This window comes from Gymnodraco acuticeps, unplaced genomic scaffold, assembly GCF_902827175.1.
Source record: "Gymnodraco acuticeps unplaced genomic scaffold, fGymAcu1.1, whole genome shotgun sequence".
Classification (NCBI taxonomy): domain Eukaryota; kingdom Metazoa; phylum Chordata; class Actinopteri; order Perciformes; family Bathydraconidae; genus Gymnodraco; species Gymnodraco acuticeps.
In genome coordinates, this window is record NW_022989810.1 from 1,923,244 (window position 1) to 1,936,522 (window position 13,279).

The 13,279-nt window shown below is 41.5% G+C and overlaps 1 protein-coding gene across 5 annotated transcripts in view; it reads right to left on the reverse strand.

Moving 5' to 3' along the window:
* The window catches only part of oxr1a (oxidation resistance 1a), a 244,486-nt gene that overhangs the window by 96,913 nt on the left and 134,294 nt on the right, over positions 1-13,279 (reverse strand). Inside the window, exon 1 of one of the 5 annotated variants that reach the window (XM_034228835.1) lies at positions 4,110-4,431. The exons of the other annotated variants lie outside the window; for them this stretch is intronic. Within the exon in view, the coding sequence (XP_034084726.1) occupies positions 4,110-4,269 (160 nt within the window). The 5' untranslated portion in view covers positions 4,270-4,431. Of the gene's footprint in view, positions 1-4,109; positions 4,432-13,279 lie in introns of those variants that run through there. 5 annotated transcript variants of the gene reach the window in all.

Genomic DNA, 13,279 nt, shown 5'->3' on the forward strand with positions numbered 1-13,279 from the left:
TCCTGCGGTCCTGTGTCCTGGATCTTGAGTCGTGGCTGTGGTCCTGGATCATAGGTCCTGGATGGATATCCTCGTGGATTCATCTTCCTATTATACACACATGCATTTCCAAACATTTGGACTACCTATGTTGCAAATGTATTATCTTTTCAATTTACACACGGCATCTATTGCACGTCTGTCCGTCCTGGGAGAGGGATCCCTCCTCTGTTGCTCTCCCTGAGGTTTCTCCCATTTTTCCCTTTAAACTGTGGGTTTTCTCCAGAAGTTTTTCCTTGTACGATGTGAGGGTCTAAGGACAGAGGGTGTCGTATTGTCATACTGATATTCTGTACACACTGTGAAGACCACTGAGACAAATGTAACATTTGTGATATTGGGCTATATAAATAAACATTGATTGATTGGCGTTAATGTTAAAGTTAATGTTAGCTAACGTCAGTCACATCACAACATTGTAAAGTTAGCTATCATATATCAGGCTATAACTAAAGTAGTATTGATAATATAGTAACGTGGTTACTGGCAGGACTGTTGATACTGATCCATAACAGAAACTAATGCGCAAGTATCAGCCGTATCTCGCGTTACCTAATGCAACTCCACACTACGGTGCTGTGTACCGGAGGGGAGACGCGAGATACGGCTGATACTTGACGATCTGGCGGAGAAAGGTTGTGGAGCCTCCGTTGATATGCCATTGTAAATGGCTTGATGGAAAGCAGGTGTGTAGTCGGGGAGGGTGCACAGCTGATTGCAGCAGGTGAGTGGAGGTTGAGCCGGGAGCCAGGAGTGACAGCCACCACGCCCACACAAACAAACACAAAGGAGACGGCTGGAGCAGTACAGCCACCACAGCGTTACCTAATGCAACCCCACACTACGTCTTACGGTGCTGTGTACCGGAGGGGAGAGAGAGAGACCTTCATGGGCTTCAATGGCTCTCTAGATAAAGGGCGTTTTATGGTGGCTTCTTATCCTCACATAGTGGTTTGTTTAAATAACTAGTGACATTTGAATAAATATTGCAAAAAAGGGCTCCAAAAAAGGCATATAACTTGGCCGGCTTAAACCGTCTGTATTTCTTCAAGCACCACAAGATTCATAGTTTAGAAAGTACAATTCTGGGCCATTGATTGTGTTATTTCTCCAAACACATACAGTAAAAATGCCTGTTTTGAAGCCTTAAAATGGTGCAGGACTTTACATTGGGTTATACTTAAAGACAGGGCTATTCAGTTAAGAGAAGAGCAAAAAGGAAAGAAAATTGTTATAATGGGTGATGTAACATTAATGACAGACATAATATGAGGTCCTTGGTCATTTTGTGATCATGGGGCATCACCCTTACAGCATCAGGACAATATCATATGGACACTGGAAGTGTGCGGGAGGCGTTGACTGGGACTGATGGAAGGATGAGGCTGATGGGACTGATGGAAGGATGAGGCTGATGAGACTGAAGAATCTGCGAGGTACGAACTAGAGGAATAATTATATATTAAAAGACAGCAGCCCCATAAGAGGCCAACAAGAGTCACAAGGGTTTGTCACTTTGCTGAAGGATATTTATGACCAGCTATCCAGGCCAGACTCTAAAGACTTTCCAAGGTGTAAAAATGCTGCTGCCGGAGTACTGACTGGAAGTATTGCTGATATCATGTCTACCATCCTCTTAAAATACTCCGTCCAACAAGTTAGTCTCAGGAAGAAATGTTTTTTAACGCTTATTAAAAGAAAAACATGCTTTCTTGTAGTCGGGAGGGGACATTGACAGAGGATTACTGGAAAAGTACACAATAAGTACTTCATAGTACTTGTGGGGGTAGTTTCAGTAGTACTGAGTCCAACAGGATCAATCTCAAGAATAACTATTGGCAACAAAAAATAATTCCCTCATCAAACTTAGCAGAAGTGGCTTGATTTTGTTCTCAGCAGGGGACTTTGACAGAGGATTTCTCAACAAAAAAAACAGTAAAAGTACTTCAATGTATCGTAAGTAGTAGGCTAACTAATACACAGTAAGTCAAACAGTATCAATTTCATTAAGAACTAATGGTAACATTTTATTTTTATCATTCATCAGATAGCAGAAAACATGCATTATGTACTATGGAGGGGACTCTGACAGAGGATTACTTACAAAGTACGCAGTAAAGTACTTCATTTTATTTCTGGGAGCAGTCAACTAGTAGCCTATAGTCCAACAGTGTCAGTTTTATTAAGAACTTGTGGTAACAAATATTTGTATCACTTATTGAATATAGCAGGAAAGAAAATGAAGAGCGCAGAATCGCTGTATGGTTTACATCTCCTTAGTTACAATGTTGTCCATTTTAGACAAAGGCTTATTATATTTACAGCCCTAATAACATTCATTTTCTGGTCTCAATATGTGTCTTGGCTGTTTTCGTTGTGATCGCTAAATTCACCTTGTTCAAACACTGACCCGGATCGCTGGATCGCTAGAAACACCACTGTCATCAGGCTGGCAAGGGCTGTTCCATGCTCTGCTCAACCTCCCGGCGGGAGGCTCCCGCCTTCCCCAATGGACTTAGTAGCGCCCCCTGCTGCCGTGGCGCATGTGCCAGCCACGGCGGAATATTACTGCCAAAAGTCACGTGAGTGCACTCACGTGACTTTTGGCAGTAATATTCCGCCGTGAGAAGAAAAAGTGTTGTAGTTGTAAAAAAAATGTGTGTACTTGTAAAACCTATGTTGAATTTGTCTCTGAAACATGATTCATTAGAAAAATGTTATGTGTTTGTTTGATAGATACGTGTTTTCTTTGCAAAACTAAATGCATTATTTTGTAGATGGTGTTTTGTATTTTCAAACCACATTGTGTTTGTTAGTGAATCATGAGGCATTTGTAAAACCTGCTTAGTTTGTTTGTTGAGTTATGGCAGGAAATTAGCTCCATATAGATGCACAACGCTGCACGCACCCAGGAACGAACGCAAGCTCCGGTCCTTTTCCCGTGAGGGAAACTGTGGACTCGATGCCCTGACAGGCTCGAGTTTGTGCAACCTGCACAAACACAAGCTCACCATGATTACAAATGGTGAAATGCAATGTAAAATTACCGAAAAAATACCAGCTCACTAAATCACAACCGCTCAAATTAACTACAAACTACTACCGCGGATTGGGCAGAGAACGAGTCCGAGAAAGTTGCTCCCCATGTGACGTAATATGACGCGTTTGACGTATGACGTTAAAAAAAAGCAGTTTTTAGTAGCAGAGCTCAAAACGGCTCCTTTTCCTCTGAATTCCTGCCCTTATGTTTTGTAAAACATATTAAATCCTGCATTAACATTTTAATTGTAATTTTCAGGCAAGGTTAAGCATAAATGTAGTAAAAAAAACAACTGCAAGTTGCTCTTTAAGTTAAAAGCAATGCACTGTGAAATTGGGGGACGGACAAAAGTGTTTCACATGATTCCCCTCAGCTTTGAGCTCTTGCTTAATGAACAATGGTGGTTAACAATGGTCAGGTGTTTCACATGATTTCCCTCAGCTTTGAGCTCTTGTTTAAACAATAACAAGTATAAGAACAGCTTTTTTCTTTCAGTCACTACCTATTTCCTATTTACATGCATGCAGTATGGGAATGTCACACAAACTGTCATGGTATAAGACAGTTGTAAATAACGAGTGATGTGTTTCAGTTGCAAACTTCATAAAAAAGGTCTAGGCATTTAATGTTAACAACTTGTATGGGGTCATATATCATCTTATTTGTTAAAATAAACCTATATTTAAACAGCTCAACTTTGGTCAAAGGCAATGAACCCAGCAGCGTGTTTGGGTGACAGGATTGCGGAACTGACTGCACTAAAAGTTGAAAATATATTGGAATAAGCTACAACTAATGGATTGAAAGTTGCCGAATTTATGGTCGACACGTGCCGTTTATATATACATCTTAAGATAAGTTATACGACATAAGAAACGTCTTTAAGAGACAAGGACACGTTAAACTGGAGGATTTTTAAATCGAGTTTGGCACTACGCTCTGCAGGGAATCATGCGTTGACTTCTCTGGAAAGTTTGCGACGTCTCCGGTAGTCTCTAAACCGGCTAACAGAATTGAATGTTCGACTAACCTGTTTTGAAGTGCTCGGTGTTACGGTCGTGTGTTGTCCTAGCATGGTGCTGTGGAATTAAGACCGTCTCCTGTCCGGGTCCGGGCCACAGCCTCTGAGATATTGCGTCCCTGACAACTCTGACAGGCCCACTGCCCGTAAAAGAATATAAGTAGTCCATGCTGCTAATGCTACTGTTAGAATTTAGCAAGGTTAGCTAACAACAATCCTGCAAAGTGTTACAAAAAGCCCGCCGTCATTGTTGTCAAACGCACTGTTGTCACAGGCACAAACTCGTAGTGTGAAAAGCCTCAATCACTGTATACATTCCAAAACAGGAACTATACGAAAAAGCCCACAGGCAAAACTTTGTGCCCCTAGTGGAGTCAAGCAGTGCAACGTCATGTCAAATAGGGTAGCCTACTATATTTGAAATAACCCTGGGAATCCAAAGGTGAGAATACTTCTGTTTAGCGTAAAACACATTATTGAAACTACCACTGCTGATAATTTTGCAGAGGTTTTCATATATAAAAAAGAGAATGAATCCCATAAGAAACTGGCCATGAGAGAATATGTATTTCTAAAATAGAAGCTTCAAATACATTTGTTAGGGGATTTGGAAGACAACAAGTCAATAAGGAAATTAGGTTTTACTTTTGTATTTTATGTTTATTAATAAAAATGACTAATTATGTTACGTTGGGTCAAGCTCGGCATACTATTAAAGGCTACAACTAGTTTTCTAGGCCTATATTTTTATTTTAAATACATTGATTAGTTGCAGATTCAGTTCAGATTATAATTCAGATCAAAAGTTATCATAAAAATACAAAAATGTAAAAACGTTATAGCCTATCTGTTTAAGAATGCAACCTAGCTCGCCCCAACCCCGCCCAATTTCCAGACTGTTGCTATTGTTATAGCTCAAGTGGCTTTACAGCACCCAAGAGAATGACACCCCTCTGCCTCCCACCATAATAATATTCTAATAAATTGAGACTTTAACATTCTGAGCCAAAGTACACTTCTGTGCCCGACTAAGGGGGCATAGTGAGAACTTAGAGACCTGTGACATAAGTGGCTGCTCCTCTAGTGACAGTTATGGAAGGAGATGGCATTTGAGGCGTGTAAATGAATGTGGAAAAGGGAGAAACTTACAGACCAGAACAGGTTGTAATAATTGGGAAGCGGACTCATGTAGTGAACAGAAAGGACTGTAATGCATTATTCATCTCAGGGCACAGCAGTAGTGAGATAGGAGTGTAAAGGAATCCAGTAATTCTTTATATAAACTAGAGGAGTTTTCGCGCTGATTTACATTGTCCTTTACAGGAGAAAAGGTAAAGCGGGAAATGTTTATTCCAATCTGACAGAGGAGTACCCGTCTACTTTTCTGGGATCTATGGTAGGTGGACTAAGGAGGAAACGGCTGTTATATTTGAGCTCATACAACCGGGGCCTTATTCAATACTGAATGTGCTCTATCTGCTGGTGACATCTGGTAGTGCATGCTTTAGCATCCTTCATCAAAGTGCAGGTAAAGAGCAGCAGCAATCAGAATAAAATACAACTGATGTCAAGATAAAATCCTTTCCAAATTAAATGAAGATATTTAAATTAGTATAATTATACATTTGTCTTGTTAGGATAAGATATTACTTTATAAGTCCCAGAAAAGGGACATTTGCAGTGTTACAGCAGAGAAGATGTCAAGAGCAACACGAAGAGGGAGAAAAGTCAAGCAAGACAAAAATAAACAAAGAAGCAAAGAGAACAAAATAAACAATAAAAACCTAATAGACAGACTAACTATTGTAATTAAGTAAGGCTGTTCTTCCCCAACTTGCTAATGATCAATTCATTTCTTTGTAAAAAAAACGTGATTAGTAGAAAAATAGACGGTAAATTAATCTGCAAAAAAATAACCGTAAAAAAAGTTAAAAAAAACAACAGTCCAAATTCCAAAGAAAATCAGCAAATCCTCCTCACATTATGAGAATCAGAAATCAGTAAATGTTTGGAATTTTTCCTAATGCTTGAATGATTATTTATGGGGGATGGGGATACATTTTCTATCAGTCAACCTGTCACTGCACACTTCAGCTGGATTTCTGTAGGGAAACACTGAAAGTAAAATAATTTGGGAAGAAAAACATTTAAATTGAAACCTAATCTTACATAGCCTGCAGAAAACTGTCGAAATATTCTAATGTAACTAACTGAAGTAATCAAAACACACATTTCAAATCAGTTTACTTTCAGCATCCCTGACTCTGATGAGGGTTTCCCTAGACAGATTTGCAGTCAGGGGACTGTGGGTGTTTCTTAATGTCGAGGAAGGCTGCTCCAGAGCCACTATTTCAAGCATACTATGTCATCGAGTCCCGCTGAAGGACTGTTCCAATGTCCAGCATACTTGGAATTCTACCGAGGCCGGCGTACTTCGTAGCAGGAAATTTCGAGGCTGCATATGTGTAGACTCTGCGGTCTGAAACCCTTTATGTGGCCCTCTCTGACCTTGCAGCGGGCCCTGCTGGTACACTTGGCACCAGAACAGTATATTTAGACAGGTCTCAGACTGCCCCCCCCCCCCCCTCCCACAGGGCTGTGTAGCTGCGTGATATACTGGCCGTTTCTCAATCTTGAGGATACTGGCTTCCAAGCCAATATTTCAAGGATGCTACGTCATCGAGTCCCGTCCAAGGACTGTTCCAATCTCCAGCATACTTGGAATTCCACCGAGGCCGGGTCCTTGGTTTGGCCCTGCACATGGGTAGACTTTGCGTCCTTAAAATCCCCACAATGCTTTGCGCACGGACCAATTTCAAAAACCCTTGCGGAGAATGGCTGAACCGACACAGCACACATTGAAAATGTAAGTATGTAGTGGCGTAGAACATGTGTTGGTAAATATGTTACTTTCTTACATTTGTTATCACCAGAAATGTGTTCCGTGAAAGTACAACTGCCCAAAGCGCTCATCAAATCATCCATAACATACTCAGAGAGGGGCTGACTAGCTTCCTCCTCTCTGCGTCTCAACAACAGACCAAAACCAGGAAGCTGAACTACTGTTTTCTGTGAGAAGTCATCCACTCTGTAATTTATCTTTTAGTGTGACTAAAGATGGAAAATGAGAAAACTCCCCCTGTGCTCATCTAACAACACGAGCCTTATTGCATGGGAAATTATGTAACCTACTTTGTTCTAAGGGGCCGTATTTTGCTTTTTGGGGTTTTCCCTTTCCTGTAGTGTGTTATATAGGTTTTTGTGCATAAATGTTCTGTAAAGGCTAAAATCCCTTTCTCTCCAACACACCACCCCCTGCCTGAAACACCTCCATTGGACTCCTTTGCTTACTTCCGCGACAAATTGACATCACTAAGTAACACTTTTGCTTCTATTGGCTAGCGCTCCAACACATTGTACGTGATAGGCTAAGGGGCGGGATACCTCTCAGCCGTTGACCAATCACAGCAGTGTGTTTGTGAGAAACTCACTGTGGTATGAAGGATTTTATTCTTCATCATGCCTTCAGTGTGTAGATGTATATTGTTTAGGGCAGCAATCAACAATTGTTGCCAAAATCCTTAATTTTGTCTTATTTTTTATTTAAAATGTATTTAATGTATTGCTTAGTCTCTGAAATATCAGGACATCTCTAAGCAGTTGACCAATCACAACAGAGCCGGCCAGCTAACCAATCAGAGCAGACTGGGCTCTGGTTTCAGACAGAGGGTGAAAAGAGGTGCTGCAGCACAGGCAGTATGAGAACAATAAAGAGCTTTTTGAACATTAAAGCATGGAAACAGTATAGTGGGATAATATACAAATATGAAACCTGAAAAATTAGCATAATAATAATTTAAGATAGCATGGTATGTGTATTGTTTGTATTATTTGATTAAGGAAACTGAAGACAATTAGTAAACTGGCATCAATTATGGTGTTAGGCTCTTCTACAGTTTTACAATCATGTTCAGTATACCTTACTGTGCATATGTTTCATACTTTCTTTCTTTTCATTTTCACATCAGCACTCGAGAGCGCAGTAACGTACTTGTGAGGGAATCATTCTGTCTAATAGCTTTAAAGTGGTGAAGTCTGGTTATACAATAACTCATATGAAAACCTCCTGGTGTCAGCAGCTGCCAGCGAGAGCCCTGAGAGGGTCTTCTATCGTCTGAGAGCGGGGCACCTGGGAGCGAGTGTTAATCTCAGCACATTCCCATTGAGGACCAGGTAGCCTGCAGCCTAATCCTGAGAAGAGGAACGCTTTCATTACAGAACAACAAACACAAGGGCCACTGGGGAGCCGGCGCTTTCCCCGCTGTCAACGGATGGGCGCACTACACAAGTGAGGTTACGTAATCAGAGCTGTGTGAACACCAGTGGTCGTATTAGCATGTGCACACATACATTTTCACACAATCTGCTCTTTTTCTTCCAGACATTTCACATCTACAGTAGAAATCACTGTGACATAAATGCAGCAGGGAGTTCACTCATGCGACACAAATGCACCTGCTGGCAAACACAAACAAGCCTTTGAATGTGTGGTAATTGGGAAGGCTCATTGAGACATGCAAGGCGAAAGAGATGGCTCGAGATTGGAGCATCTCTGGAGTGTAAATACACAACATACAGCATGCATTGTGCTGTGTTTCACAAGCGCTCTGCTCCATTATCCCCACAGCCTGTACAAGAGGCGTAAACAAGACAACGGCAAATAAAGACCGTTAGCTGCTGGAGGAATCCAGACAATGGCGGCAATCACAGGTGTTTAACAGCCCTTGTCAGAAAATTCCATCTTCTCGAAAGGCTTTCTCATTGGGGAAGTGAAGCTTCGCCTCTCGAAAGCTGTCAACGCAACAAATGAACGTTTTGTACTCCGCCAGCAGGACCCAGATATTCATGAGAGGGAAATGTTGTGTGGCGCCTGTTAAGAGCGTGACAATGCCAAGCTGATTCACCAGATCATCTGGAGGAGCAGGGCTGCTTCATTACTCAACACTGTGGTTACATAAGTCTGGGTGCTGTCACTCAGATGTCGTTTATCATTTCTCTTTATTTTACATGAGCACTGTACATGTCTGAGCCTTCAGAATGTCCTATCTTACAGCTCATGTGAACAGCAGTTAAAAGGAGTATACCAACAGTTTTAGGACCCATTGGTCACTGTGTGATATCAAGATTAATATTAACTTCATCTGCGATTCTCAGGTAGTGAACAGAAAAAGATTCTGATGAATTATTCATCCTGGAAACTGTGGTTATTTAGAACGTGTGGTTGCAATATGAGGACATATTATGATCATTTTCAGGTTCATATTTATATTTTGTGCCTCTACTGTGACATGTTTCCATGCTTTAATGTTCACTATCTCCTTATTTTTCTCATACTGCCTGTGCTGCAGCACCTATTTCACCCTCTGTCTGAAACCAGAGCCCAGTCTGCTCTGATTGGTTATCTGGCCGACTCTGTTGTCATTGGTCAACCGCTAAAAGTGAATGTGTCAGAAAATGTCCGCCCCTTAGCAAATCATGTACATTGTTGGAGCACTAGCCAATAGAAGCGAAAGTGTTACATAGTGATATAATTATGTTATTGAAGTAAACAAAGGAGTCCTATCAAGGCGTTCAGGCAATACAAATACTTAAACTAAATTAGTCAATAAGTACGCAATAAGAAATGATAAAGAATTACTATGAATTGAGAAAATAAATGATGAGCTCTGGTGCTAAATGGCTAGTTAAATACACTCACTTGCTGTGATCACACATTGTGAAATACAATATTCTGAGGTTAGGATGAAAGTAAACTTGAAAGTATGGAGATTAGCCTAGTTTAGCATTAAGACTGCAAGCAGTGGGAAACATATCTGAGCTTCTGCAACCGTTTTTTCATGTCTAGCTAACCCTAGATTAGCAAAAAGATAATGTGAGATTTACAAAAAATATTGAAGAAACGCTACACAGCAACCTTTCCTAAGATCAAACATCTTTTGCAAGTTTTCCAAATCAAGGGTTACCATAAAGCCACGGCTGTAGACAATGCGAAGAGGGTTAATCTAACCATTTCCGAAGGCAGCCAATCACATCCCAACGGTTACTAACAAGATACTTCCTACTGTATGCTTTAGGGTCATGCATATGTGTCAAAGGTTCAAGACTGGAAGTGGATGTTAGAAGTGTAGCCTCTAGATTTCCTAAAGGACTTTTCACAGCTGCACCAACACATCCACCACAACATTTTCCTGCATGAGAAAAAATAGGACCAAGCAAAAACATAATCGCATCAGAGACACTGTCCTAATTTTAGAAGATAAGCCGTTTGTCACAGTCAATTGTGCTCTTTTATGTATCTGGGTTTTTCCTTTTAACTTATTCAGGATAACCCGGCCAACAGTTTTTCTTTTATTTGTGACCAAAGGGCTATCTCAGTGCTATATGAGCGCTATGTAAGGTGAATATAAAATAAAACCAAATGAGCCTTCCATAAATCTGCAAACTCAATAAGTGCATGATGTCAGAGTGTGGAAATGAGGCTCTTTATATCATCCAAATGGCTTCCTGTTAAGCAATAGACAGAAAATAAGGAGGTGATGGCTGAGGAGAGTGTGACACTTGACCCTCTGTCGCAACAATTCAACTCTTATTGCCTGGGCTCCTCTCTCTGGACAGTTCTACAGGGCGGCTGGTGCTGATCGATGAGCGGTGGCGTCGGAGCGGGCTATCTCTCACCGACACTTCCACTGCCCCCGCTCATCTATCCTCTGTGGGAGTCTGCGCTGTCTCCGGCCACCCCGAGAGGCTGGGTGGCCCCCCCGACTTAGCAGGAAGAACACATCCATCTGTTGAGCTCAGGGCTCTCTGCTTCAATCATCGCACCTTTCTCATCTTCCTTTATGACTGATTCACATACAGACATGGGAGTAACGGATTACATGTAACGGGATTGTGTAATCACGATACTTAATGGAAAAGATTACTTTCATCTCTTACAGTTATTACAAAAGACAAAATCAAGTATATTAAAACAAATTGGGGATTGCTAGCAGGATACTTTTAAGTTTTCCCTTTCCTATGGGCTGTTATAGGTTTGTGTGGATGTAAATGGTCGGCAAAGGCTAAAACTCCAAAGTTCACACCAGAGGGAGTTTCTCTCCCACACATTCGTGGGTTAGACAGAAAGAGAGGGTGAGGGAGGAAGAGGAGAGGGAGGGACATGCATCAGACATGCACCATTGCGCTCTTCATACAGGGCAATTTATTAAAAATAATAAAGCCCAGCCTTGCGCTGAAGGTTGAGCCCACAATAAACCTGACAGCGCTACATAAAGAGAGGCTGTGAGACTTACGCGTCGTCAGGCAAATAAACAATGTCATGTCAGTGTCCACTTTATTATCTGCACTGAACTCTTCCAAAGGAGTTAATTGCTTTCTTTTAAACTCAGACACAGTCATATATTTCATCATTACCCTAAAAAGCCTCTCATGAATCACTCAGCTACACAAAGATTGCTGTAAGCCTCTTCGCCTTCACGGGCTTAGAATCACACTGCGGACCGATACAGCAGTGCACTATGCATGGGAGGAAATTAGAGCCAAATGGACATCTTAAATCCGACAAATATTGTAGGGTATGCACGCTCACTATCTGCTGTGAAACTGTCCGCTCCCTGGACACTCTGCATTTATCACCTGACATAGCGCGTTCCACAAGTATGCTAAATTGGATAATTAATCTCTCCCCCCCAGGAGATGCAATAGATGAATAATGTGTTGCTTAAATTACGAGCCGGGGACATATTGCATCATTCGAGGTGTGAGACGTTGGTGCTAAGGTGCTGTTTACACGAGAACGCAAACGGTTGTATCCGCTACTTTTCTCTTTCGTATAGCCCGTTCGTTCATACGAGGCCGTAACGGAAACGCGGAAACGGACCCCGCAAACGATAACGGGTCCCAAGGTGGATAGATCTGCAAACGGAACGCTCTGGGGGGCCAAACGGCTCCGTGTGTACGCCCTGCGATCATTTTCCTGATAACGATGAAGCCATAGCCCCACCTCTCCCGCTACAGATGTTAGTGCAAAATCTACACCAAAATCTCGACCATGCTACAGTATCTGTATCTCTTAGTGTCATATGAACAGTTTTCAGCATATTTTGATGCTCAGGATAATATCGCAGTTATTTTAGCCAGGATTATTGTGTTTAAAATGTAATTTGTCCATGCTTATTATCAAACATCTTCTCAGTTATTTAATATTTACATTTCCTGTACAGCATCTTACCTTAACTGTGGTCCTTCCTGTTTACATTCAGCACATTAATCTGTATATACTTTGACAGACAACATGTGTCCATCCTGTCTACGTGGCATGTGAAGGCCCCGCAGCCTGTCTGACCAGAAGACTGATGTCATACCTGAGGCTTCTGTCTGAGCGCTGAGGCCACACAGCCATGACCCAGCAGCCTCGGCACAGCACCAGTGTGACAAATGTGCTGTCATCCTTAATTCAATTGGGTATCTAAAAAAAGTTGTAAAATAAATAAAAAACTGAGTGCTTCAGAATGGAAGGCATAAACTGATTTCAGAGATGCAAAAGAAAAAACAACACTTATTCTAAATTCAACTGAATCCAATTGCATTTTCCAATAAAAATACATTTAAAAAAGTTTGATTACAGGATTGTCCTTTTAAGGCCTGCATGTGTTCCAACCCAGCTGAACCTCCTGTAATACTAAGAGAGAAAAAAAACAAGTTGGCATTTGAACCTAATTTATGTAGCGTTTTCCAGCGGTCCGCCATCCAGTGAATGTCCAGAGCAGTGACCCGTGTGGAGAAGACAGCGTACTGCACAGGCCTAATCCTGTCCTCCAGCAATTATTCCTCTTGGATAAACCAGTGCATAGCAAGCATGGCCCCGGAGCATGTACAATGCACAGTCCTCTACATAGTAATGAGGGCTAGAGGGGGATGAAGAGGAGGGGGGGAAGCAGGGGGACAAGGTGGTTATGGATGAGTCATATTTATGGTCCGTTTAAAGCTCCACTCCATACATTTTGTCCTGTATCTGAGCACACATGCTTTGACATGGTGTTACTGAGACATGCTCAGTATGAAATGCATGTAAACATATGTTAATGACACGTTGTTGTCATGGAAATTAACGTCTAGAT